This window comes from Zingiber officinale, chromosome 9A (genome assembly GCF_018446385.1).
Source record: "Zingiber officinale cultivar Zhangliang chromosome 9A, Zo_v1.1, whole genome shotgun sequence".
NCBI lineage: Eukaryota > Viridiplantae > Streptophyta > Magnoliopsida > Zingiberales > Zingiberaceae > Zingiber > Zingiber officinale.
In genome coordinates, this window is record NC_056002.1 from 99,209,731 (window position 1) to 99,237,477 (window position 27,747).

General features: G+C 39.7%; 4 protein-coding genes and 1 pseudogene across 6 annotated transcripts; 2 read left to right on the forward strand and 3 right to left on the reverse strand.

Moving 5' to 3' along the window:
* The first annotated feature begins 2,974 nt into the window (after positions 1 to 2,974).
* Positions 2,975 to 5,358, forward strand: LOC122021076 (annotated as a pseudogene).
* A 5,567-nt stretch (positions 5,359 to 10,925) lies between these two features.
* LOC122018821 (3-dehydroquinate synthase homolog) lies at positions 10,926 to 14,726 on the forward strand. Of its 3 annotated transcripts, none has more exons than XM_042576245.1 (10): positions 10,926 to 11,076; positions 11,220 to 11,408; positions 11,592 to 11,758; positions 11,947 to 12,045; positions 12,182 to 12,250; positions 13,443 to 13,583; positions 13,700 to 13,789; positions 14,039 to 14,209; positions 14,365 to 14,440; positions 14,527 to 14,726. In XM_042576245.1, exons 1-10 carry the CDS (start codon positions 11,004 to 11,006, stop codon positions 14,643 to 14,645), a joined length of 1,194 nt encoding a protein of 397 aa, XP_042432179.1. In that variant the 5' UTR covers positions 10,926 to 11,003; the 3' UTR covers positions 14,646 to 14,726. The 3 variants fall into 3 exon arrangements, with proteins under 3 accessions (XP_042432179.1, XP_042432181.1, XP_042432180.1); XM_042576247.1 differs by having other exon boundaries at positions 10,941 to 11,069; XM_042576246.1 differs by having other exon boundaries at positions 10,947 to 11,127.
* Positions 14,727 to 14,840: 114 nt separating this feature from the next.
* LOC122018822 (NAP1-related protein 2-like) lies at positions 14,841 to 17,874 on the reverse strand. Its single transcript, XM_042576248.1, has 10 exons — positions 17,646 to 17,874; positions 17,229 to 17,351; positions 17,083 to 17,133; positions 16,816 to 16,887; positions 16,623 to 16,733; positions 16,463 to 16,524; positions 15,761 to 15,821; positions 15,580 to 15,636; positions 15,409 to 15,453; positions 14,841 to 15,132 (listed from the first exon to the last, which is right to left on the reverse strand). Exons 1-10 carry the CDS (start codon positions 17,760 to 17,762, stop codon positions 15,067 to 15,069), a joined length of 765 nt encoding a protein of 254 aa, XP_042432182.1. The 5' UTR covers positions 17,763 to 17,874; the 3' UTR covers positions 14,841 to 15,066.
* Positions 17,875 to 18,294: 420 nt separating this feature from the next.
* On the reverse strand, positions 18,295 to 22,005 carry LOC122018820 (probable methyltransferase PMT2). The gene is made up of 7 exons (XM_042576243.1): positions 21,869 to 22,005; positions 20,581 to 21,255; positions 20,246 to 20,456; positions 19,812 to 20,103; positions 19,228 to 19,617; positions 18,941 to 19,018; positions 18,295 to 18,814 (listed from the first exon to the last, which is right to left on the reverse strand). The coding sequence occupies exons 2-7, from the start codon at positions 21,217 to 21,219 to the stop codon at positions 18,583 to 18,585; spliced, it is 1,842 nt and encodes a 613-aa protein (XP_042432177.1). The 5' UTR covers positions 21,220 to 21,255; positions 21,869 to 22,005; the 3' UTR covers positions 18,295 to 18,582.
* A 389-nt stretch (positions 22,006 to 22,394) lies between these two features.
* LOC122019376 (protein DMP8-like) lies at positions 22,395 to 23,027 on the reverse strand. Its single transcript, XM_042576849.1, has one exon. The coding sequence runs from the start codon at positions 23,025 to 23,027 to the stop codon at positions 22,401 to 22,403; it is 627 nt and encodes a 208-aa protein (XP_042432783.1). The 3' UTR covers positions 22,395 to 22,400.
* Between the last annotated feature and the right edge of the window lie 4,720 nt (positions 23,028 to 27,747).

The window sequence follows — 27,747 nt, forward strand, 5'->3', positions numbered from 1 at the left end:
CTTGACCCTTCCGGCGATGATTCCGGTGAAGAGCGGCCTTGCTCTGATACCACTTGTTAGGACCAAAAGTAGCTAGAGGGGGGGGGGGGGGTGAATAGCTCGTCGCGTGCTCGTTGCTCGGTGTTGCTTGTTTTTGCTTGTTTCTTCAAGAATGCGCAGCGGAAAATACATAAACAAACACAAACACGCTAACACTAGGAGTTTACTTGGTATCCATCTCCAACGGAGATGACTAATCCAAGGATCCACACCACGCACGCACCCTCCACTATGAAAACACTCCTTTTCGGTAACTACCGAGGGCGGAGAAGCCCTACAAGACTCTCAGTACAAGAAGAAGAAAGGGTAGTAAAGAATAAGCAAAAGCTTACAAGAAATGCAGTAAAAACCCTAGCTTCTTCTTCTTCTCGTTGCAACTCGCCTCTTGACTTGGATGAACCTCCAAGAACCTTCAAGAACTGGCGGTGAGGAGCTTAGAGAGTGCTGGGGAGGAGCTGTGTTGAATCTGGAATGAATCGGTGAAGTTTTTTTGCGCAGCCATCGAACGCCTGCAGCTATAAACGACGCCAACGGTCGGATCCCGATCGATTCGAATGTTCCCAATCGATCGGGGAGGCTTTGGATCGATCCACGGATCGATCCAGAGCCTATCGAACGCTGGATCGATCCACGGATCGATCCGGCGCTTATCGAACAGCGTCCCAATCGATCCACCGATCGATTGGGACATCTGATCGATCCACGGATCGATCCGTGGCTCGGGACAGTTCCGATCGATCCACCGATCGATTCAGAGCCGGATCGATCCGCGGATCGATCCAAAGACTTGGTTTTGTCCAAACCAAGTCCCAAATATCCCAAACCAACATCCGGTCAACCTTGACTGTTGGTATGTCATGCCTAGCATCTAGTCACTCCCTTGACTTGCTAGGACTCCCTTACCAAGTGTCCGGTCAATCCCTTTGACCCACTTGGACTTTTCTCTGTGCCAAGTATCCGGTCAATCCCTTTGACCTACTTGGACTTTTCTTTCATGCCAAGTATCCAGTCAATCCTTTGACCTACTTGGACTTCCCAGCACCAGATGTCCGATCATCCTTGATCCATCTGGATTTTCCCTTGCCTGGCTTCACTCACCAGGACTTTCACCTAGCTTCACTCACTAGGGTTTTCCATCTGCCTAGCTTCACTCACTAGGACTTTCACCTGGCTTCACTCACCAGGGTTTTCCATCTGCCTAGCTTCACTCACTAGGACTTTCACCTGGCTTCACTCACCAGGATTTCCATCTGCCTAGCTTCACTCACTAGGACTTCCTTCTGCCTGGCTTCACTCACCAGGGTTTTCCATCTGCCTAGCTTCACTCACTAGGACTTTCACCTGGCTTCACTCACCAGGATTTCCATCTGCCTAGCTTCACTCACTAGGACTTCCTTCTGCCTGGCTTCACTCACCAGGACTTTTCTTCTGCCTGGCTTCACTCACCAGGACTTTCATTTAGCCTAACATCCCAGTTAGGACTTCCCAGTCAAGTATCCAGTCAACCTTGACCTACTTGACTCTTCTTCAATCAATATCTTATTGTCAAACATCTAAACCCAAACCAAGACTCAGCTTGGTTACCCAGGTCAACCTTGACCTGAGGGATATTGCACCAACATTCCCAGTCAAGTATCCAGTCAACATTGACCTACTTGACTCTTCTTCAATCAATATCTTATTGTCAAACATCTAAACCCAAACCAAGACTCTGCTTGGTTACCCAGGTCAACCTTGACCTGAGGGATATTGCACCAACATGAACAATTTATGATCTGCCTACTTCTCTGTGTTGGAAATCAAAAAGTCGTTGATCTTTACTTTATCGGTCGACCGATACGGGTTTTCGGTCGACCGAACATCTACCACGTTGCGCGAGATACCTTCGAATTTATTGGATCGGTCGACCGATCCGCTTCTCGGTCGACCGATAAAGCTCTATAAAACACCCACAGAACCTCGAGTTCTTCTTCAAACGCCTCTTCCTATTCTTCACATCTCCGGGAATCTGTCGAAATTCTGCGTTCACAAACCATACCTCGATATGATTTAAGGTTTAGTCTTTTCTTATCGCACATTTACTTATTGTTTCACTACAACAAAAGTGACTTTCCGCAGCGCATCATCAACGGCGTACAATTAAAGTGCACCGTTAATAATCGTTTTTACGGCGTGCACAATTATGTGCGCTGCGAATAGTATAATATTTATACAAACGACAGCGTGCAGAAAAAATACGCTGTCAATAAACTTTTCTACGGCATGCAGAGTGTGCTGTTAAAACTTAATATTAACGGCATGTGGAGCGCGCTGTTAATAGTTCACTACAATAAATATGACTTTCTATAGCACGTTATTAACGACACATGGTTAGGGCATGTCGTTAATGATAATTTTTACGGCGCGCTCAATTAAGTGCGCTGCGGATAATATTATTTTTTTATAAACTGCAACGTGCAGAAAAATATATGCTGTTAATAAATTTTTTTATGGCGTGTAACATACATTGTTAATATTTAATATTAACAACACATTTTTTTAAATATAAATATTAACAGCGTGTGCAAAATGCACTGTTAAAAATTAGAAAAAATGTAGTACTTTTGTAACCCAATGTACCACACCAGAATTAATCCGTGAAACCCTTCCTATGCCGCCGCCCATCCCTTCGCGCCTTTGCCTCTGCCCAAAACCCTATACACGCCACTGCCCTGCGCGACTTCGACTTCGACTTCGTCTTCCTCTCTGCCCTTCGCCTCCTTCGTCCCTAACGCTAAGGCGACCTTCACACTACCCTCGAAGATGAGAACGAGGAGGAGGTGCCAAAGAATGGGGAGGATTTCGATTTTGACGGAGCCGTGGCGGAGAAGGCAGCCGGCACGATCGGGGTCAAATTAGGGTTCCATGGGAAGGGACAGGGAGAGGGATTGGGTGATCGAACTCATTGTTCTCTAGCTCCTTCCTCAACGCCAACGGCCAGTCGGACGCGGTCGCGAAGGTGGGCCGGATCTACTCCCGCGGCCTCCTGCCTCAGCTCATCTCCTTCACCCTTTATTACCCAATGCAACGATTCCTATAGGCTCAAAACATCATCAACCCCATGGCCGTCATCGTCGTCGCCGTCCTCCTCTTCCATATCCTCATCTCCTAGCTTGCCGTCTTTGTCCTTGACTTCGGCCTCCTCGGCGCCTCCATCACTCTCAGCATCCCTTGGTGGGTGCTCGTCCTCTCCATTTGGCTCTACATCATCCTCATCCCTTCCTGCAGGGCCACCTGGACTGACCTCTCTATTAAGGTCTTCACCGGCATCTGGCTCTTTTTCAAACTCACTGTTTCATCAACCATCATGCTCATGTAAGTCAACCCTCCAACTTTCTCCCCCTCTCTTCCTCTTCCCCCTCGCTCAAACTCACATTCATCATAGCTTGGAGATTTGGCACATCCAAGGTTTCGTACTGATCACAGGCTACCTCCTAAATCCAGAAATCTCACTCAATGTCATATCTATCTGGTAATCAATGACCGCACAGCTTATCAATTCCTATCTAAATTTCTTACTGACAGTGTGATCGATTCCAGTGCAAATTAGTGGAATTGGGACTTCATGATCATGCTCGGCTTGAGCAATGCCGCAAGGTTTGACGACTACTGCACTTGCATCAATCTCCATGAATCATTCACTAATAACCAGAGGTTGTTTGTTGAAGTGTGAGGATAGGGAATGAGTTGGGGGCTGCTCATCCTCGAGTCGCTAAGTTTGCAGTCCTTGTTATGGTGACCACCAACTTAATCCTTAGCTTGATCATCAGTGTGTTGGTCCTCATACTGCACACGCTCTTGCGCAAGCTCTACACCAGCAATCATTAATCTAACTCCTCTACTTTCCATCTCCATTTTCTTGAATGGAGGTTTGTCAATTCTGTCTAGTACAACATTGATCTAAAATTCTATAATTATTTTTTTAATGGACGACTAGCTTCAAGTGTTCACGAGGATGGATGATGTAGGAGTTGCTATTGGAAGTGGGTGGCAAGCCATAGTGGCTTATGTAAATGTGGGTGCTTATTACCTGATTAGACTTCCCATCGGCATTGTTTTTAGATTCAAGTAGTTTAGCTACTACTGTAAGTGAAAACTAAGATTTAAATTACTCTTTTGATCTGTTTTGATTTAGGAAAAATATTAAACAATTGTTTTTGATGCTGCTGTGGCTCAAGGAATATGGTGGGGATTGATCATTGGAGTCTTTGTTCAAACGATCTCTCTCATCGTCTTAATTGTCAGGACAAACTGAAATAGAGAAGTTCTCAAACTGCTGCTCACCCATGAAACACTTTTTTTTCATAAAAAATTATCAAAATTTTCATTGTCTAAAAATGGTGATAGAATTTTTTCCCTCTTTTAGCCTAATGAAATAGGACATATGAGAATGACCTCTGTTTGCAAGTGGACAAAGCGATCAAACGCTTGAAGCATACTGTTGATGAAGATACTTTAGCGATAGTCGGCGACATCAAGTGACTAGTCAGCAAAGTTAAGTTTTGTGAACATTTCGTGTAGTATGTGATTTACACTGAAAAAGAATTCTTTCATGTTGTTCAGTCACTTTGCTTATTCTTCAAATCCAGAAATATATTATACTTTTCTAGCAACTTCTGTAATACAACTTAGGCATAGAAATAACTACTAGACTTACTAATGTAGCTGCATATGGTAGTTGCAGGTCTAACCTTCTGTTGTATGAATCTAGACTTGGGATGATTAGGTTTTGGTTCAAGTATTCTTGTTAGGTTTTGGTCCATAGTAAGCTACATTATCATTCTCTGCTTGAAATGGAATCACATAATTAGTTGTTACATTTCGATTTAGACCATTTTTCAAGATATACTTATTGTTCTTGTGAGATGTCATATTGATCTATTTGAAATGGAATCACATATTGTAATGTATGTTTTTTTAGTATAGTTAGCAACTTCTATGTTCTCTTTGTGCAACTACTTTTGAGATTCCAACTTACTTTAATTTGTTGTGTAAATACATATTGTAAATATTCACATTTGCAAGGCATGATATATTATTAGTTTGGGTGAAAGACAAGGTGCTTCCCTCTAATTTTCAATCTAACTGTTTCAGATTCTTTACACACCTACAAGGTAGAAAATCTACAAAAGCTTGGTGAAGATGAAGAATATGCTCGAATTATGGCAAGACTAGAAGAACTAGAAAAGATAGAGGAGCTTGAAAATAGAAATACTTCAAAAGATAACACTCAAAAGAATGAGCACAGTTCGTGATGGAGATGGGGGTAGCAAAGCTAGAGATAAAGATAAAGATGAGGACATTGAGGTTGGTCATAGTCTCTCGACATCAGATCATAAATATGAAGCTGAGAGATGAAGGCTAAGATAGAAGTCTTGAAAACGGCACAAATACTTGTGGCAAGTGGAATACTTGGATGCATTTTAGATTAAAGCAGTGTTGGGACATTGTTGACAGGGAAATCTTTGATTGTTAGAAATTCCTGATTTTTGTACTTGACTTAGAGAAATTTGTGAGCTTTGTAAAATTATTATTAGATAAATAAAAGTTATGTATTCACATTTTTATTATATTTTATAATTTTTTATTTCTATTTTAAGTGATCAATAAATTATGATAATTTTTAAATTTTAAATTTAAATTATATATTTTAAATAAATATTAGTGATAATTGTATGATATTTTAACTGCAGCGCGCATCGCGTGCTGCGAATGTTGTTAACAACAGCGCACAGTGCGCACTGCAAATGTTGTTAACCGCAGCGCATGGTGTGCGCTGCAAATGCTCTTATTCGCAGCGCACCGTGTGCGCTGCGAATGCTTTTAACCGCAGCGCGCGATGCGCGCTGCCGTTGTTTTATGACTTTTAACAGCTTGTAGTTATGCAGCGTGCAATGTGCGCTGCGGATAACATATTTGCACGCTGCGGAAAGTCATATTTGGTGTAGTGTTTTCTCTTTTCTTTTAGTGAAAAACTGCGTAAACTTTCCCAAAAGGAGGCTAGTTCCTCCAATCCCAGCCAGGACCCTAGGTTCTCCACAGAAGACTTACATCAATCTTTTTCAAACAAGACCTTTTTAGTTGTGGGTACTAGATATCTTGATCTACCATTTTATCAAACCTATTATCCTGAAATTGTCGACATTATTCAAAATTACTCATTGGACAGTCTGGTTCTTTGTAGACATGCTTATAATCCCACACTCTGCACTGAATTTTACCATAATTTATGTGAGATTGATGCGTATCATTTTAAGACTAGAGTTGCATCAAGAGATATGTTATTTTGATTTTGATGTATTCTCTCGCTTCCTCCGCATGCGTCCATCACATACTCGGATCTTTCCTTATCCATCATACCCTAAAGTCTTGCCCAAACCATTTTCTCATCTCACTCTCGATCTTATGTATGATGATTTCTTCCGAGGTCGTCGACCAAGGAAGATGTCATCTGTCCCACTAAGCCCAAACGACAATGCACTATACAAAATGGTTGTCTCATGCATACATCCTTTGTCATCCAGAGACCAAGCAGTTCTACATCCTGTTCACCTTTTTCTGATGTATGTCCTTAAGCATAAACTAGATATAGATCTTGCTTATTGGGTTTTTAAATCCATAATCTATTACTCTGGCTATAGTACCTCATTTAAGGTACACATGCTTCATTGTCATATTCTTACTGCTTTTATAGCCTCCTTAGGTGTAGGAATTGGGCGTGGTGAGTTAATTGAGTTGTCCGATTTTGATCTCATAGGTATTCGACAAATGTCTTTGGCTGGGATTAAGGCTAGTTCTCAGGGTCTGGTTTACAACCGTACTCATCCGTACTATGTTCCACCTGTCGAGGAAGCGGTTGATGTTGAGGACATCCCCATTGCTGTAGAGGAACTCTATATACCACCGTTAGCTATTGGGTACTCTCAGACTCCAGTCTTTGATGCTGCTCAGGCGACTTCATCTACAACCCCTCCTCCTCACTTTAGTGATCCATTCAGTTAGCTTCGAGACGATATTTTTGGTCGTTTCGACTCTCTTCAGACGATGTTTCAGGATCAGCTGACATATTTTCGTCAGGATATTACTCGACGAGTAGAGACGTTGGAGGCACAGCAGACTAGGATGTTTAGCTATTTTCGTTATGCCCATGATCCTCCACCTCCTGACATCTGACTCTTTATATGTCTTTCTGGACTAGTGTGATTGATCAAACTTTTGTATTTGAACCTTGTCCTAAAATTTGTAGTTCTGGTTACTTATTTTTGCATACTTGTTGGATGTGTTTAATAGAATAGGTTTTATTTTGAAAATTATTAATTAGTTTATTTTTCAAAATTATTTTTGTAAAAATCTTCTTTCAAAATTTTTGTTTACAAAATTCTTTCAGAATATTTTATTTTCTGGAGTAGCCTAGGTCTTACCGTAGATTTGCATGTTTCTATAGTTTTAGAAGCCAACATCTCACAAGCACAATAGGATCCCTTGTTTGATAACTTAGAATGGGTGAGATGCTTAGGACCTTGCACAAGATTTCAGATGCTTATGTCAGTGCATCCCTATAAATCTGGGCTTTAAACAACATACATGAATCAATTTGGGTTAACTAGGTAGTAAAAATCTAGTTAGTACTAAATACTCAAGTTGACCAAGCTAAGTCAATAGCTACTATCTTGTGATAGTTAGCCTTGAACAAAGGTTGGACATTTCATCATAAGGACTTCTTTTCCTTAGTTTACCTAACCATGTTTGGACTTTTAAGATAAATATCAATTTTAGGGGGAGCTATTTAAAAAAAAAAAGCTATTTCATTTTTCTTGGATTTTTTTTTGAAATTTTTTCTTTTTCTTTCGAAAATGTTCAAAATTATTTAGACTTTTAAATTAGTTTTGAAAATTTGTTTTAAAATTTTACTTTATAAAAATTCAAAAGGGCTTTTAAAAAATTATTTCAAAATATAATTTTTTTAAATTTTTTTCATATAGTTTAAGTGTTCAAAATTAATTTTACACTTAGCAAACTTGTTAAAACTTTTAAAGTGTTCAAATGTTTAAAGACTTATAGAAATGTTCAAAATTTTTGAAAATCCTAATTTTTATTTTTCAAATTATTTATTCGTTCATATTTTTTGACTTTTAAAAGTGTTTAAAATTATGTTTGAAAATCTTTTTCTAATTCTTTTTATAAACATTTTATATTGAAAGTTGGGTTTAGAAATTTTAACTTAATAAAATTATTTTACTGGTAAATCTTTACTCTCTTCAAAAGATTTTACTTAGGAATATTTTTTAAAATTTGGTTTCTTTAATATTATTTCTACCTTAGTAAAAATTTCTCTTTTTCAAAGTATTTGTTTAACTTAGGATAATTATTTTTTCAAAATTATTTTATATTTTTAACTTAGTAAAATTTTCAAAATTATTTTATATTATTTTTGAATATTAAAATTACCTTTTCATTTTCATGTATTTTTTGAGCACTTAGTTAAAATTGTTATACATTTTTTGTTTGTTGGTCTTCTCCTGTTTTTGATGTGTGTCAAAGGGGGAGAGATAGTAAATTTAGGGGGAGTTGTCTAACTCAGCAGGAGAATTTAAAAATCAAATTGCTTGTTGATTTATTTGTTGCATATTTTTAACGTAACTTTGAACCTTGGTTGCCAAATATCAAACATGGGGAGATTGTTGGTGCAAGTTGCACCAGAATCAAACCTAAGTTTTGATGTTGTTAAAGGTTCAAGTTAAGTCTTGTTATAATCTAACAAGTTAACTGAGTGTGCAGGATGTTTACTCAACCAGAAAAGTCCTAGCTGAAGGCTAGGCGGAGAAATCTTAGCAGATCGTGGAACCCAAGTGCAAGTCCAAGCAGGTCAAGGGGACTTGACGCTTGGCGGTGTGATTGAGAGGTCTAGAGGACCGAAGATCAAAAGGAAAAGTCCTGGGGAGCCGATCAAGGTTGAGTGAAAAGTCCAAACTAGATCTGGAGGATCTAAGTTTGGCAGGTAGGTTGAGGTAAACAACTGGAGGAGCGACAGTGAGGTCGGGTTCCCGAAGGGAACAACCTTAGGTCGCTGATCCAACTGAAGAAACCGGGAAAGTTTCAAAGTTGAGATCAAGACAATTCTACTGTCTTACATTTTATTCCTACTTTATATTATTGTTCTAACATCTGTTTTGCAGGAAAGTTTTTTCATAACACTGTGTTGCAGGCTCGACTGGATCGGTCGACTGAACTAGTGGTTCGGTCGACCGAATAAAGCAAACTCAAAGCAGTAATTCAGTTCAGAACAGAGTCCGATCAAAGCATGATCGGTCGACCGAACAGTTAGATCAGTCGACCGAACCAGGGTGACTCAGCAAAAGACATATCATCAGCAGAGATCAGCAGGAAAGGAAAAAAGGTTGATCGGTCGACCGAACCAGAAGACCGGTCGACCGATCCAATCAACATTAATGGGGCAATAAATAAAGATCTCGGCAGATTTCAGCGAACAAGGAAAAAGCTTATTCGGTCAACCGAAAGGCATGATCGGTCGACCGAACCATTAAAGATCAGTTAATGCAGATTTCCGAGCTAGCTTCAGACTTCGACCAGGAAGGAAGGAGGGAGTGGGTTCGGTCGACCGAACAGTGGGATCGGTCAACCGAACGCCCAAGGCCTATAAATTGAGGCTCGAAGTCAGAGGCTGGATAGAACTTTCTGATCAACTCTTGTGCTCTTCTGCAAGCTGCTCACGCTACACGTCGTCATCAAGTTTGCAAGCGACTTCATCCAACAGTGCCAGCCGAGCTACGATTTACTACTTCTATTGTCGGTATATATTTATTTTAGTACTGCACTTAATTTCTGTAAGATAGTAGGAGTGTTACTATCTTACATATTTGTACTTGTACGATTCACTTCTTTCCAAGGATTTCGGAAAGAAGGATTATAGTACTTTGCCCATCGGTGCGGTCAAGCACCGCGAGCCTTCGAGTAGGAGTCGAGCTAGGCTTCGAATGAAGTAAACGCTTTTGTCTCTCTTTATTTTCCGTTGCTTAATTCTGACTTTAAAAGATAAATAATAGTTTTTAAAAAGACTTGGTATTCACCCCCTTTATCGCACTACTCGATCTATCAAATTCATGTTTAAAAGAATTATTGCTCTCGATATTTTAGGTTAAATTGAAGTTTAGGGATATGGATATAATCAAGATAACTAGTCGAACATATAGAATCTAGTTTCATATTACATCATTTTATCCATTAATCAATTTTGGGCAAAATTGGCCAACAACCTTGGATTGACATAAAACTAGATCCTATGTGTTCAGCTAGTTCTCCTGATTATATCCATGTCCTCAAATATTAATTTGACTCAATATATTAAGAGTAATAATTTTTTGAACACAAATTGACATTTGAAGGCAACAAAGGATAAATGTATTGTTCTCAATATATTGAGTCAAATTGACATTTGAAGGCATAAATATAATTAGGAGAGGTAGATGAATACATAATAACTAATTTCATATCAATAGTTTATTTGGTCATAATTAATTTTAAGTAAAATCGATTAATATATTATATGTCAAATTTAAGATTATAAATATAATAAAAAGAGCTTGATAAATATATAAAAATTAATTTTGAGTTTGTTTCAAACTGCTTTTATCCAACTGATTTCATTAAAATTCTAATGTATAGAATCAAATCGATTTAATTATTCTAAAACATAAATTGTCTAATTAGGATAAATTAAAACTAGATATATAATTTAATAATTTTAAAACTATCCTAATTTAATAATTTCGAAAAGCTGTAAGCAGTTTGAAGTTTGGACACCGTAAATTTGGCTCAGCCCATCCCCATTCCCAAGCCAGCAAATAAATTGATTAATTGGGGTTGGAAGGTAGTGATAAAGATCGGGATTTTAAGGCAGGACGGACATGGCGATTTCATCGTCGTTCTGCACGACCACGATCACCAAATTTTCGGCGTCGCCGCTGCCCCCCGTAAGAGGCATAGCCGCTGAGCCTCTCTCCCGAGATTGTCTCCCAGCGCTATGATTAAGAAAGATCACTTTTGTTCTCCGAACTAAATTTACTTTCTGCTGTGTTTTCGTCTCGAGTTTCAACTGCTTAGGTTGGTTTTTCTTAATGCAGGCGGGTTTCCAGTCAGTACCTGCGTCGCGATGTCCCGATCTGCGGTTGCGGATAGGAATAAGGCGTCGAAGCTTGTTTGGATATGGACTGAGAGCAGGCATGTGATGACGGCTGCTGTTGAGAGAGGGTGGAATACCTTCATCTTTCGATCGGAACCACGATCCACCGAGCTTGCCAACGAGTGGTCATGTAATCCATTAAACGGCTATTCTCCCTTCTGTTAGGGTTTATCTCCAATTTGTAGCAGGGCATGGTTACTATAATTGACTGCTCTAGATGCGTCCTGTTTCTTTGATTTCAAATAGTTATGCAACCACATTTACTGAATGACTTTAGATTGAGTTCTTCTACCTTTCTTTAATCTTTGTGCAGCTATTGCCTTGATAACACCAATTTTTATTCATGGCAAAGATCTCCTTGATGAACAAAGCAGAAAGATTGCTTCTCTCTGTGAAGTTTCATCTCCACAAGAGTTGGAGGTCCTTCAGCCAAATACAGAGGCAGAGAATATTGTCATAACTTTCCAGAATGAATGGCAGGTGTCCAGCTCTCTCATCTTTAGAATTGATGTTGACTTATTTTTCAATCGAGTCTATAAAATGGAAAGGTATATGCATCATTTTCAGAATCTACATAACTGATTGTATATATGGATTCCATCAGGACATTTTTCTTCATCCCCATCTGTACATGCGTGATTTTTAATAAGTGTTATGTATTGGGAAAGGTTATACCTGCAGAGAACATTGTTGCAGCATTCCAAGGGTGTGATAAGACTGTTTTGGCAGTTTCAAGTACTTCCACTGAGGCACAAGTGTTTCTTGAGGTAATTTCACAATATAATATCCAAGAGCAAGTTTAGAAAAGAAAGTAAAACAGGAGTTCCTAAGTGTTGTTATTTGTCTTTTTATTTGTCACTTTGGAGTTTGATGGTGAACTAAAAACATTTGATACCTAATTAGGCCTTGGAGCAAGGTCTTGATGGAGTTGTTCTGAAGGTTGAAGACATGAAAGAAGTCCTGAAACTAAAGGTACCTCATGCAGTCATGGGTCTATATATATATATATATATTTCCAAGGAAAATTTCACCCTTACTCGAGTAAATGGATATCTGTAAGAGAAAACAAATGACGGAAAAGTAGATTAAGATGATATAGATGTGCTAAAAAAAATCAATAAATTTAATAACTAGAGAAGATGAATCAGTTGAAGGTCTACTTAAGACAAATAAATGTGATTTATTTGTTTATTTTTGAATATACATTATATAACCTTATTAGTACAAAAAAAATATGCAGCAGAAGGTGGGAATATTAGATGGATATAAGGAGTCGCTAGGAAAGATAAAATGAAAATATAACTTTTATGAGTAATTAGGTGTAACTCCAACAGATGATGATTGTTGAACTAAGTTGAGCTTCATAGATTGTTTGTTGTTATTGCTTTATTTGTAAAAGACTGCCATAGAATTTGTATGAAGCTACTTGATTGCTTTGCACAAGAGTAGACAGTCCTTATCTTATCCCACTGTCGAGTATAACATCTTTAATACACCTAGGTAACCAAAAATATTCATGCCTTTGCAAGAAACCAATAGTCTAAATACATTTATTGAATCACAATATGTAAAACAAATACCTTTTCTCTCCTACAATGCCTTTGTGTAATTTTCTTATTTGTAAAAATAATCCAATGACTAATGCTAGCTTTTCTGTGTAGCTGTTTGTTTGTTTATTTATTTGTTTTTTATTTCCTTTTCATCAGTCATTTGCAGCCTTGCTGGTTCCTATGAGCATTATACAATAGAAAGAAAATATTAAAGTTAGTTTAGCCCTTTCATGTTTAACTCAATAAATTGTTTATGTTGGTCTGTCATTTATTGCTGAAGCAGGCATCTACTCCCTTTCTATTCTCCATCACCTCGAGCTAAGATGTCTGCACTGCTCGTTGATAATTGATATATATATGTCTGGAAGGGACAACCTCTGATTAATTGAAAACTAATGGTCAAAGCAAATGGCACTTGGTTCGTCTATATTGCATACTTTCTTTAAAGATAATTTAGAAGAGAGATATACCACCTAAAATTTGTTATTACCTCTGCCACATAACTTTGTCTATAGTGTTGCAGTTGATCAAACATATACTGACTGTATTTTAATTTCTCAAATAGCAATAACCTATATTCTATATTGACCACTCACTTAGATTAATATCTCCAGGAGTATTTTGACCGAAGAAATGAAGTCAGAACTATGCTAGACTTGACTAAGGCTACAATAACTCGCATAGAAGTAGTTGGCATGGGTGATCGTGTTTGCGTGGACCTTTGCAGTCTCATGCAACCTGGTGAAGGCCTTCTGGTCCATCTTTACTTTTTCTCTTCAGGAGTTTGTCTCCATGTGCCTCAAAACACCATTTTCTGGGTTTTTGAGATGAATCTAAAATTGTGGTTTAACTGATACGTCTCATTTTGCAGGTTGGATCCTTTGCCAGAGGACTATTTTTGGTTCACTCAGAGTGCCTCGAAACAAATTACATTGCTAGCAGACCTTTTCGAGTCAATGCTGTTAGTATCAAAATTTACAGGCTACTATTATCACAGTATATACTGCTACTAGAGCTTAATCTTTGTTCTTGCTGAATTCTTCTTTTTTTGTCGGTATTTCCTTCTCTAATCCTGGACATGGAAGTAGCTTTCATAAAGTGATTGTTACAAGATCTTTTTAGTTTGTGGTTCTTTTAGTGGGATTCGATTGTCTACTGAGAATTTAATCTCTCTTCAGACAGAACACTCATTATTTTCCTTGATAAGCAGGGCCCAGTACATGCCTATGTTGCAATTCCAGGAGGAAGAACTTGCTATCTCTCCGAGTTGCAGGCAGGCAAAGAGGTTATTGTAGTCGACCGAAAAGGTCAGCAAAGGACGTCGATTGTGGGCCGCATCAAGATAGAGTCAAGGCCACTTATCCTGGTGGAGGCAAAACAGGTTTCTGGCTTAGCCTATCTTTTAGTTTAAGTTCACCATCGCTACTATCATGGTGTCTAAAAGATATCAATCTTACTTGTGGGTGGCTAAAAGATATCTGAACAATCTTCTTTTTTACCTTATATTTTGCATGAAATATCTGAATTTGTTTGCAGGAGCACTCTGGAAGTGAGACTTACAGCATCTTCCTACAGAATGCAGAAACTGTCGGATTCGTCTGCCCTCCCCAAGGTTCTTCCCTCAGCTCAGATTTATTGTTCAGCAAATCTTCCCAGTTCTACTTCTTTTTCTCCATCGTTGGATTTCTTTGACTGCAGAAAACCGGAGCTCCATCCCGGTAACATCGCTAAAAGTCGGAGACGAGGTGGTGATTAGAGCGCAGGGCGGTGCTCGTCATACAGGAATAGAGATTCAAGAATTCATTCTTGAGAAATGAACTTTGCAATTTTGGATTCATCATATATATATATAATGAAAGCTCTGTGCTTGAAAACTAAAAATCTTTCATTTCATTTTATTTTTTTTCAATTTCGCTGGGAAAAAATTATTGAGAAATTTGAATTTTCATCATTTAATGATACTGATGGAACCTGCGGCCAAAAAGACAACATAGAAATAGGAGAAGAAGATATGATCCAGGGAAGAAATATTTGATGCCATAAACTTGCATTAAGATTAATAGCAGTAAACAAAATGCTCTACAAAGGAAGAAAGCAAACAGACCATGAACCTGCAGTTAGTTAATACTACTTCGAGGCCTGCAAAAAACAAACAAACAAAAAAAAAAACGTTCTTGTTCATCCAGAGTTGATAATGCCATTCATGCAAAGTTGTTCTCAGAATGCTTTGGTGACTATTTAGTTGTCGTCTCCTTCGCCGTCTTCATCTCCTGACTCATCTTCATCGTCGTGTTCGGTTCCTTTCTGCCAAATGAATCAATGGCAAGTTGGGGGTAAAGAAGCAGTATCTATTCTAAGATTAACAGATGAAATTTTACATTCTAGTCTGTGCAAGGTATGTTCAAATGCATCACAGGTTCCATCTAAACCGTAACGATTAACTAAAATGCAGTGATAGCATATGAAAATTTAATGTAGACGGGCATAGTTAGACAATCATGGCGCCGTGACCAAATTCACGCAAGGTCTGATGAAGAATTAACATCAAACATGGCAATAGTTCATGGTTCACAGAAGTACCTGCTCATCTTCCTCCTCTCCATCAAAATCCTCCTCGTCGATCTCCTGAACAAACCAAAAGGCCAAAAAACACGTTGACATTTTTACTATCGATAATAGATCACACAGTCACATTGTATACCGATAATTTATTAAAATGATGTGAAATAAAACAATTAGAAAACAACGCACATTGTTGAAGTACTTCAACGGATTCGGCCATAAATCTTCCTTTAACATCTCAGCCACCTGCGTGCAAATAGGTTATAATCAACGATCATTTCCGGAGTAAGAGGGAAGGTATGACCATTAACAAACAGCAGGGAGAATCAAAAATATACAAATACTCTTATTACAGCTTCAGAAAACTTACCTCGTCTGAGAATCCTTCTGCAAGATTTTTGGGTTGAGTCTCATTGAACCAGGAAAAGAAACTGCAGCAGGAAATAAAAGACGATAGCAATCACAAGTGAAGAAAGCTTATAGAAATTACAAATCAAGCTAGAAATTGATAGGATCACAGAACAAGTGAACAATGACTAATCTCATATATCATATGTTTAAGTTACATAGTTCTGCAATTCTGCAAACCTGCCAAAAGGTGAAACAACCCCCCACAACTGCCCCACACCATTGGGAGGGAGTACATCAGAAAGCCGAAGCTAGCCATCACATGGGAGGATAATTCCTCGGTCTTTGCCAGGATTCAACCCTTGCTCAATTTTGCAAACCTGTCATGTGATAACCAACTCGGCTATGCCTTAGGGCATGTTTAAGTTACATAGTGATCCTATAAGCGATTGCTAATTTGTCTAGACGTGCCATCATCTTTGTGGCTTCAGAAGTTTTTATACAAGCTATGCACTTATATACTTTCGTAATTCGCAATAGACAAAAGGCAAAGCAACAAAACAAAAACCTGCCAACTACCATAGAATATTGGTTAATGCTTGCTAAAATTAGGACAAGAGGACCAGTCACAAATTTGAATTCTAAATTATTTGGCTTAAAATTGTCGCACATTGCCGTTTTAGAATGGTCTTTAATACAAGATAGGAAGACACAAATTACAAACCTTTCTTCGACTAAGGGTCTCTTACCCCCTTCCTTTTCATGAGAAATGCCGTTTGCAATATTCTGTAAACAAAATTGAAGAAAAGAAAAGAAGTAAGATGCAACAAGACACCTAATCGAATGAACGATGAAATAAAAAAATGAAACTATAAAATTCTTGCCATTCCCTCCTTCCACTTTATTGTAGTGCCATTTATGTTAGTTGTTCCCTCATCAAAGGAATATGTCTTTGTCAAACATGTATCTTCGAAGTAAGGGTTTGGGGAGAAATTCTACGCATACAGGAAAAACAAAATCAAAATGCTAAAGACTAACAAGTGCATCGATAACACATGAAGAAAATATAAAACTCACAAAGGTAATAGAGTAGCCAGACTTCACATCTTTAAAATCTTCCACATCTAAGGACACCAAGTACTTTAAGATCTGAAGAATGCTACATAACTCGTTAAGCATCATTAAGAAGGTTATAAACAATGAATGGCAACAGAAAACAAAAAATAGAAACAACATTGAGTGGATTGAATTCTGAACTTAATAAAGTGCACTTGAATTGCCAGCAAAACCAAAGTCGAGTTTGAATATGTTCATGAACAATAGCACTGAGTGTAAAGATCATACCTTTTGGTCTTCCTCAGTTACAAGATCAGAAATTACTGGATGGCTAAGAAACTGCATGTAAAGAACAATTTGACCAAATTAATCCAAAATTGGCTAAGGTTTGTTTTTTTTTAAAAAAAAAAGAAGAAGAAAAGAACACAGCATACTGCAGTTAACCAAAAATCAGGAATAGATTGAATAATCTCATTCCTCCTTCTGTAGATTGGCCTGCGTATCTCGTTGTATTTTTGTTCGATCTCTAAAACTTTGTCGCTTGCTTCCTCATTAACCTATACAAGATAAAAACAATTAAACAAAAAGGTTTGACTCAGTAAGCGAACACTAAACAGAGAATAGTAAAGTTGCAAGAATAAGAGATCAAAAAAAAAAAAAAGTCGATATCTTCCGCCAAAGGATTAGGGCTACGTCGATCAACCACCAGCATTCCGAATATCTGCAGGGATCCTTATCGATACCTCAAAGTTAAGCACAAGAGCAATTTTATCAGCGCATTTACTCCTACGCAATCGGGCAGGCACACAAAACACACCGAGTCAATTCCGAGGGCATTAGAAATTGGATACCTTCTCGATCTCGTCTTGGATCTCCTGAAGCTTTTCAATGGAGAGCACAAGCTCGCCATCGATGTGATACGGGGCCTCCTCCTCCACCTTCGACCTCTTCCCCTTGTCCGCCACCATCTCCCCAGTCGCCGAACCTCTCGAGGGCAAATACCCTAACAATGCACCGAGTCGAGAGAGAGACAGAGAGAGAGAGAGGAGGAGGAGGTTAGTAAACTACAAAGCGGATTACTCGGAAGCAGAAGAGATCCAGGACGCTATATTTCCACCTGGCGGAAGCAGAAGAGATCCAACACGACAGACAATGGAGGTAACTGTCACCGCGCGTGAAGATGAACGGTCATCACGGGTGTTGGATCACAGCCAGATCCGACCCGTCATGAGCCTATTCGATCGGCCCACAGAATCCAACTCGATACCGGACCGTTTTTGGAAAATGTACTAGATTTTGTTTTTTATCGAAGTATTTTCTTGCGTATCAATCGAGATTAGAGCTTTGCAATTTTTTTTTTATAAAATTAAATCAAAGTCTTCTAATCCTTTTAACTTATTTCTAGTCATTAGCAAGTGAATAATCAAAGATACAGATTAAAACCCCTCGAATCAAAATTTGGACCACTTCTCTTTAAGGAAAAAAAAAACTCAAGTGGCTGAAAACATTAGAACCAACACATTCATCTCTGAGGGAAAAGAAAACATCAGTGTAATGAAAGAAAATCGATGAACAAGAAAAGCTAAAACCCCTAGGGAATCACAAAGATTCTAGAGAAAAAAAGAAGAAGCAAATAGATGAAAAAATAAACTCCAGCCAAAAGATTTCTTCTTTTTTGTTCTTCAAGTTGGCTCTGGAAATTGAAATCCCAATTTCCTCATTCGAGGAGCTATTTCCTGCGCAGTGTCCTGTAATTACCAGTTCTCTATACATGTCTGTCTCATAAACTCATTCTTCTGTGTTGCCTTTGTTTCCTCCAACCCAATACTGCTTTACAGCAACCAAGATCTTCTCAGGAACGAAAGGACCATCTTCATGGTTGACCAGCTGAGTGCTCCATCTCATGCCACCGACCATCTTTTTCACCTTTATCAGGACGTCAACATGATCACGGAATATGACGGCACCTTCAGGCCTCAAGATTCTGTCCATCTCCAGAAGAATATCTTCCATTTTGCACCTGTTTGTAATGCCAAAAGAGGTGAGATGAAAATGAGCAAATAATGACATCAGTTCATTGATAATTCAAGTGCATGGTTTGTCCTTAGATATATGAACAGTGGATCAAAAGTATATATGAACTTACTTCTCATGGTATAAGCTGAAAACACCATTGGCATGGATAAGATCATATGTCCTTGGATAAGTCGAAAAAGCTTCACACCTGTACCAAGAAGGAAAAGGTAACTCATGGATTATCATCATCATCATCAAGCAGTTTTTGCCCCAATTATTTGTGATGCGCAATCATATATTACTATTGTAACACGCTCATGTTAAATTAAGAATAGATCATATATTAATAGAGCAAGTTTATGTTCACATTAGTACAAAGAATAGATCATAATTAAATAGTGCTGAATGTTTACATACCAGTCATGGTACATGCCAATTAAACCTCGCTCATAGATAACACCTAATGTCAATATATCCGCAATCGTGGGAACAACATTCATCACCCATAGCTTTGGAGAGTCTATTGAAGCTGCAAAGCTACCCAAACCTGCATTCATATCCATAACATTCCGATACCTTCCACTGTCAAGCAACTTGTTGATTTTCTTATAAGCATTAACATGCTTTTGCCACTTTCTGTTGTCTTCTTGATATGAATTGATTGAGAATCCAGCTAGAGAGCCAGAAGCTATTCTAGGTGGAATAGCAGTTAACCTTTCAGGAAAGGGCTTCAATTCCCCACCAGCAAACTCTTCAGAATCACTAACCTCAGGATAGGGGGTTATGCATGTTTCCATCATCTTGTACCTGAAATTATCACATGTGACAGACTTTAGGAATGATAAATAATTTACACGCAAATGTTAAGTTATATTATTCACTACTCAAAGTGCTTCAGACAACTGAAAACAAATCAGTTGCCAGAACAGCTGCAGTAAACAAGCATTGACAAAACAACATTTATTGCAACTTGCACGGTTGATAAAAGGAATATAACTTACCAAACATCATCAGAGTTTGTTTTGCACATATTTGTTTGAGTTTCAGGTTGCCTTCCAGGGCAGGATTCGGCATTTATTCTCTTCCTCCAAACAGCAAATTCAGCTCTCTCGGCAACCTTTTCCCAACAAAGAAGTTCAGCAGTGTCCTCAATCTTCCTTTGTTCCTCCTCAAGATCCTCTTTGGTCCGATCCCATGCTACATAGTTATTGTTCCAGTTAATTGGAGGCCCTGAAAGGACCCAATAACCACCAGGCCTGAGAACCCTATCCACTTCCATCATATAAAGTCCATCTGGGAAGAGAACACACACACACACAAGAAAAAAAAAGTGAATAATGGATGGTGGGAGAATCATTGGATGTGCCATGATTTACCATAAACAGACAGTGCATATAACATGTGAAAATGAAGAAATCATGTGATTGGCTCTCACCATTTGCACCCCATGGAATCAAACACCTTGAACAGTGAGCCATATCAAAGGCTCTTGATGGATATGGAAGCTTAATTGATCCCAGTACACCAATGACAGCAGGAACACCTCGTTCTAGTGCAAACTGTACCTGTGCCTCATGAGAGTCCCTTGGTGCAAATGACATGGCCAACACATTTCTTTTCAACAAATATGCACCCCAACTAGCAACCTACAAGTAAGCAATTTTACAGAATCAACTGGTGTTCAAAATATCTCAGGGTGCAAAAGTTTTACTTATTAAATTGAAATTGGACTAGTATTAATAGACAATTTTAAAGCTAGGCAGTGCATACCCCACAACCAGTATCCAACGCAGTTCTAACAGTTCCATTATTAATTGGAATAACAGATGCAAGTTGATCGATATATGTATCTGCACCTTGAGGGAACTGTGTCCCTCCACCAGGAAACCTGAACACACTGCCCTCATACTGAACCCAATTCTGAACAGCTTTCTCAACTGTCAAGCTCTTGTAAGGTACATTAGCAAAGGGAACATAGTCGCGACTCTTAGGCCATGGGAAAGGTGTCACATAACCCTTTGGTGCTGGAATAAGACAATATAGCTTATCCTCATCAGGCGGGCAATGCCTCTCTCGGTAGATCATGCTCTCTCTTGGAAAGGTCATCGCTCGCCTCTGATCCTGGCATGGTGTGTAATCAGTATAACTGTCATCACATGGCTCGAATGATTTAGCTTCATTATTGTCAAAATCAGTCAAGCTGCCTCCATGGTGAGTTTCAAAATTTAGATTGGCTGAGCTAGCGCACTTTGTCTGCTCAGTAATCTGTAGCGCGATACTGTCACCCTTCCCAAAACCGCTTCTCTGCCATGCACCCAAAACATAGAAAAAACAGCAGAGACCCACTATGAAAACAATGGACACTGAGCTCCTGGTCCTTCCATCACCTGAATTTGACCTTATGGCCATCGTGATGCCTCAAGGAATTGGTTACCTGCACAAGCACTGGCCCAAATTCCGCTTGGAAAATCAGCTTCGATTGGTTTTTATAAGCAAAACGAAACAAAAGGTCCAAACAGAAAAAGGTACATTAGTTCAAAGAAAATCAGACAAGAGTAAAAACATTTAAAAGGAAAATATCACTGCCGTGGATAAGACAAATCTTCCAGTGAAACAGCACAAAGTTAACAAGATACTAATGGGGCATAAAATCTCTGGATTACCATAACTCGCAGCCAGTTCTTGGAGAGTTCTCTTCCGATATTTTCTAGACCACAAAACAGGCAAGTACTTTGTTGTTATTATCCTTTCTGGTTTCTAAGAGAACTAACAAATCATGCGATGATGTGAATCACAAACATCAGCAAAACGAAAAAAACAAAAGCCATCGTCTTCAACAAAATCCGAGAAAGGATAGTTCCATAAAAAGCAAAACCTCTAGAAATCCGCATCGTTGGAGCAATCAAATCGCACTAAAACCATTCTCTCCCAAGAATCCCAGCTCTGAAAATCCAAGATACCAGAACGCCGCTAAATTCCATTTCTCTTCAACAAATCAACGACGCAAAACAAAAAGAAAAAAAAAACTCCGCAGCAAAAGAAAACACCGTCGACTCACGGGTTCAAGGCGAAGATTGGATCTGGGATCCCCAGAAGGACTCGCGATCGGAACGCCTCGCGCCTAACCCCCGATCCGATCGATCAAACAGAAATGTATCGGATCGAAGAGGAACAAGAATGCGATTGAAGCCTCGCTTTGGAGAAATGGAGAGGAAAATTTAAAGCCCTCCATCTCCTCAGCGATCGCTCTATGCGGTTGGCCCTCGCCGCGTCCTGGCACATATCGTTATCGGTAGACTCACTCGTTCCACGGGTGCCCGCATAGGAAGAAAGGGCGGGCGAACATCAAGCGTTCATTTAAACGATCGACCGCGAAGAACGAAACACGGACGGCTCGTCGTTGTTCGTAAATTAAATGAATTGCTGCTACATTTTCGAACTCCCAAATGAAATTTTTAAAAAAGAGAAGGACAAAAAGGTAAAAAATGCATCCAGAGTTAGTTGATCGAGAAGCCAAAAAAACAGGGGAAAGAAATAGAAGAAGAAGAAGCGGCGGAGCATTTATTTTGCTGTTCGAGGAAATGCTTCAGTCAAGTGGTCATGCACCCGATGCCGTAGCGCGTGTTGGGGAAGACGAGGAAGAGGGTGCTGCAGACTACGCCGACCATCAACGGGAAGGTCTCCATGACCTCGTCCATCTCCTTGGCTTGCTGCGGGAGGAGGCAGTTGGTGACTCGGTGGTCCGACAGCGCGATGGACGCGAACACCATCACCGCCATCAGCGCGTGCACCAGGTCGACGAACCCCATCCGGTACCGTTCCTCCTTGGGCACCTCCACTCCGAGGCCGGACTTGAACACGGCGAGGCCGCGCGGCGTGACGAAGCCGTAGTAGACTTTCCCGTCGGGGCCGCGGAAGCTGTCGGTGAAGTGGAAGAAGAAACAGGAGAGCGCGCAGAGGCCGAGAAGGAGTTGGATCATGCGCGTGCTCACCAGGGAGCACGATCCGTCGCCGGAGGCCGAGGGGAGGAGGAGCTCGAAGGTGAGGAGGGTGCCGGTGGGGAGGAAATTGACCAGCATCGAGGTCTTGGAGAAGGTCTTCTGCATGCCCTTCGCCACCGCCCTCCTCTTCCTGCCGCTTTCGCCTCCGGCCTGCGGTGGCGACGAGGAGGAGCGAGGGGAACCGGGGTAGGAATAGGATTCCACGGTACTCTCCATGCTTTGCTTAATGGAGAATACTGGAAAACGTGGGGGTTTTATATATAATTTTGTGGTGATTCAAAATTTTAACCGTTCCCGCCGCCGTTTAAACGGGGCAAAATAAATTAATTCGAAAGCAAAATACGAATGTTATATTATATAAACTAGGATTGATTATATATGAAATATTAATCTTTTGTTATTATTACCAGAGCCCTGGTATGCTGCGCACCCCTTCTGTGCATCTGCTACACGACCGTGGGGATAGTTGGCGTAGAGTTCAGATTTTTGTCCTAATATCTCTCTATTTTATTGTCCCACTAGTTAAACGACAATTGAAAAAATAAAATCTCTTTTCATTTTGGATGAAATTTTTAATTCTTTTTTCCCTTTTAGAACAACTTTGGCATTTCGTTGACTTTTCTCACGGTTCAGATTTCTTCCTTCTGTTGACTTCTCATCCCCTCCCTTCATCGACTCTAATAGCTCTTACTTCGTCGACTCCAATTCCGTCGACTCTAGTTCCAAAATCTCAAAGGTGCCCTAAAAGACTGATTTTATCCAATGACGATGCTCCACCAAAAGAAGACCTTTGCATTTATCTGATTGGTTATGACGATTGTTAGTTACAGCTTCGCCATCTCCGCCATCTCTGCCATCGTGGTCCTCGGTTGTCATCACTTCAACTCCAAAATCTCGCAGAAGGTGGCCTAAATTTGGATTTCATCACTCCAGCACCAATAGTGGTTCCGTCTCTGAGGTCTACTATTGTCGCAGCTCCGTCACAACAACCAGCAAGTATGGGATTGTTTTGGAGCAACCTTTTAGGACTTTTATTGATTGAATGGTTGTGGTTATGTTCATTCTACATTTTTTATCCTAATTGGTACTAGTTTTAATTAAATTTTGTTGAATTTAAATATTATTGTTCTTGCAAATGCACATATACATATGATATGTTATTCTCTTTGTCCAAATTGATACTATTTGAGTGAATTTAGGTATTTTATGCAAGTTGGGGTTGTTTTAAGTAAATTTTGTCAAATTTTTCAAAAACATGAGTAATTTTTCATTACTTATACAAATTGCTACTATCTAGCTTAGTTTTGTCAAATTTTACCTTTTTTTGAGTATTAGGTTGCAATGACATCATCAAATAACAGCAACATCGATCATACCAAATTTGAAACTATATGATATAGGAACTACAGCCTAAGAGCATTGATACAAGTCTCTAGATCGACCAAGAATCCAAGAAGACTATTGATATGATAATGAAGAGGGGCCCTACAAAGGAGTGTCAAAGGGGGAAAAGACTTACTAACGTGAATGTCAAGGTCAAAAATAGAGGAAGACCTTGGTCGGAAGATCGGACGAAATGATCAGGAGCCCCCAGTCGACTAGGCAAGGACGCCAAACGACCATCCTATGGTAGCGGCTGTTGGGACACCTCGAAGCTAGGGAGGAGAGGGGCGGTAAATAGCTCATCTCGCTCGCTTCGTAGATGTTGTTGCAACGGATAAACTCGAAGTGACAAACTCCCTAATGCTAATACTAGGTAGGATTTACTTGATATCCACCTCAAAAAAAGATGACTAATCTAAGGATCCATACAGAGCACTCTCTCTACTATCAAAAACACCCATTCTCAGAAATAATCCGAAGGTGGAGAAACCTCTTACAACTCACACAAGTAATACAACTCGAAACAAGAACTAAATACACAAATAAAAAAAAAAAATCTTCTTGCTTGATCTCTTGTTGCTTATGAATGCCTCTTGTAGGCTTGGAAGTGTAGCAACACCTCAACCCTAAGCTTCCAAGAATTGGCGGAGAAGATCGAGTGAAGAGTTGTTGCGTTTGAATCTCACTGTCACCTTTATACTTCGCGATCTAGGGCAATCGATTGAGCTTACTCCCAATCAATTGCTACATAAGAACCGAGCAATCCCAGCCGTCTAGAAGTCATAACCTGCGCAATGATCATCTCCTAATTGATCGATTGATTGATTGGGTGCAGTTGGGTCGATCGACTGATCAATCCAGCAACCTTCTGTGCTTTCATAAAAGACCTCGGAATCGATTGACCAATCGATTCTGACTTTCCTCGTGTCATCGCAAGAAAGCCTACCCTAATCAATCTGTTGATCGATTAGGAAGCACACTGTGCTCTTGTGTGAGTGGCCACCAATCGATCAACATCGATTGGCGTAGCCCCAATCGATTTGCTGATCGATTGAGCTATCATTGCTCGCAAAAACTCTCCCAATTGATTAACTGATTGATTGAGTTCTGGTTCAATTGATCAGTTGATCGATTTATCAACCCTAAGTTGACTAACTCAAGTCTAAGGTTCTAAATCCTAATATCCAGTCAACCGTGACCTATTGAGATTCTCTCATGTCTAGCATCTAGTCAATCTTGACCTGCTGGGACTTCGTCACCAATATTTGGTCAATCCTTTGATCCACTTAGATTTTTCTCTCTGTGCCAAGTGTCCGGTCAACGTTAACCCACTTGGACTTACCGTCTCGTGCCAAGAGTCTGGTCCTCCATGACCCACTTGAACTTCCATACACTAGGTGTCTGGTCAACCTTGATCCACTTGGATTTTCACACACCTGGCTTCACTCACCAAGACTTCCTCACCGCATAACTTCACTCACTAGGACTTTCACCTGGTCTCACTCATCAAGATTTTCCATCTGTCTGGCTTCACTCACCAGGATTTTTCAACTTTCTAGCTTCACTCACTAGGACTTTTCACCTTTCTTCACTTACCAAGATTTTCCTCTGCCTAGTTTTATTCATTAAGACTTTCACTTGACTTCACTCAGTAGGATTTTTCCCATCACCTAACTTCACTCACTAGGATTTTTCCACTACCTGACTTCACTCATTAGAATTTTCACACCAAGTGTCCGATCCACACTGATCCACTTGGATTTTTATATTCTACCAACTTTTCCGTTGGATTTGTCCTTGCCCAACCTCCAGTTATGACTTTCCAGTCAAATATTCAGTCAACCTTGACCTACTTGACTCTTCTTCACACAACCTTGATTAGAGAGGAATTACACCAATAATCTGTTGGTGTAGCGGGGTCGGCAAGAGAGGGGTGAGTTGCCTGAAAAATCAAAGTATACCCTCCTCAAGACTTTCAACTCAAAAATGCAATACTAAACAAATAAAGTAAGCAGAAATAAAAAGGAGACCAGAAATTAACTTAGTTACAACCAAGACGGTTGTTAATCCAAGGCGGTTGAGCAGCTCCACTAGAATATCTCCTTCACTGTAGGCGGAGAAGCTTTTTTTACACACTTAGAACGGTCAGAGGTTGCTAGGAATGATTACAGAGTTGATTGCTTGAATGAATGATTATTTCCTAACACTAGGGCCCTTTATATAGCTCCTGGAAATCTTATCTCGAGGGTTCAAGGCACCTCCAATAGCCTTGAGGGCGCCTCCAACCAAGTCAAGCGGATAAAACTCTATCCGCGCTCAAACGGTCGAGTTGACCATCTTGGAGGCGCCTCAAGCAGTGTTGAAGGCACCTCCATTGTTGAAGGCGCCTTCAACACTTGTTGGAGGCACCTCCAAGGTTGAGGACAGCGCAGGCGCCTCCATTGCTTCATTGAGAGCGCCTTCAGCTAGCATTCCAGATCCTTTACACTTCCTTTTGGCTTCCAATGCTCCGATAGCTTGGGTGATTGTGGCCAACCGGAATAGGGCTCACCTGAACCCAATTTCTGACCTTTTCCTCGAGCAGGCTTCCATCCCGGCTTCTCGTCCTTCGAACGCCGCGCACGCTCTTCTCGTCCATCGGAGTACTCTTCCGCAGCTCTCTCGTCCTTCGGACGCACCGAGCTCGTCGGTTCCCTCTCCGTGTCGTCCTTCTCGCTAGCTGCGTCTTCTGCTCGACTTCCTGCACTCTTAAGTTCCTGCACACTTAGACACAGGGATCAAATAACAACAGGACCTAACCTAACTTGGTTGATCACATCAAAATAACCACGGGGTCCAACATAATCTGCCCAAACGGACAATTGTACTTGTAATTTTCATATATTGTCAAATATCAAAACTCAAATATCAAGAGTCAAGCTTAAGCCAACTCAAGTTTAGTCAAACTGATCAACCTTAACTTAAGAAAATTATACTAATAATCTTCCCTTTTTTGATATTTGACAATATGTTTAAGTTAGGCTAATCCCATAGCCTCAACTTCTTCTTCATGCAAAACCATTAATGAGGGTTTCCTTCATTCTCCCCCCTTAATATAAGGGTTTCATAATCTCCCCCTATGAATATTGAGAGTTTTCTGATTTAAACCCTATATTCTCTCCCTTTGGTACACATCAAAAACTCTCCCTTAAATAGATATCCACTTATTGTTTAAAATATCACAACGAAGGTTCCATACCCTTCATTGTGTCCAAATGCTCATTTTAGAGCATACACTCAACACAATGAAGATTTCCAATCTTCCTATTTCGTTGTAAAACAAAGTTAATTCATGTCTTTAAGGAGTAGCTCCTCCTCAAAACACGCTCCAAACTTCTGTCATTGCACTAACAATGACTTCAAATTTCTAAATCTTTAAGAAACCTAAAACTTGAAGTTTTAAGGTTTAAAATTCAACTTTAAAATTAAACCTTATCCTAAAACTTCAACTTAGTCTTATTTAACCAGTCCTTTCTTATTTTCATCAAGAAAACTATCCTTAAATATTCATAAA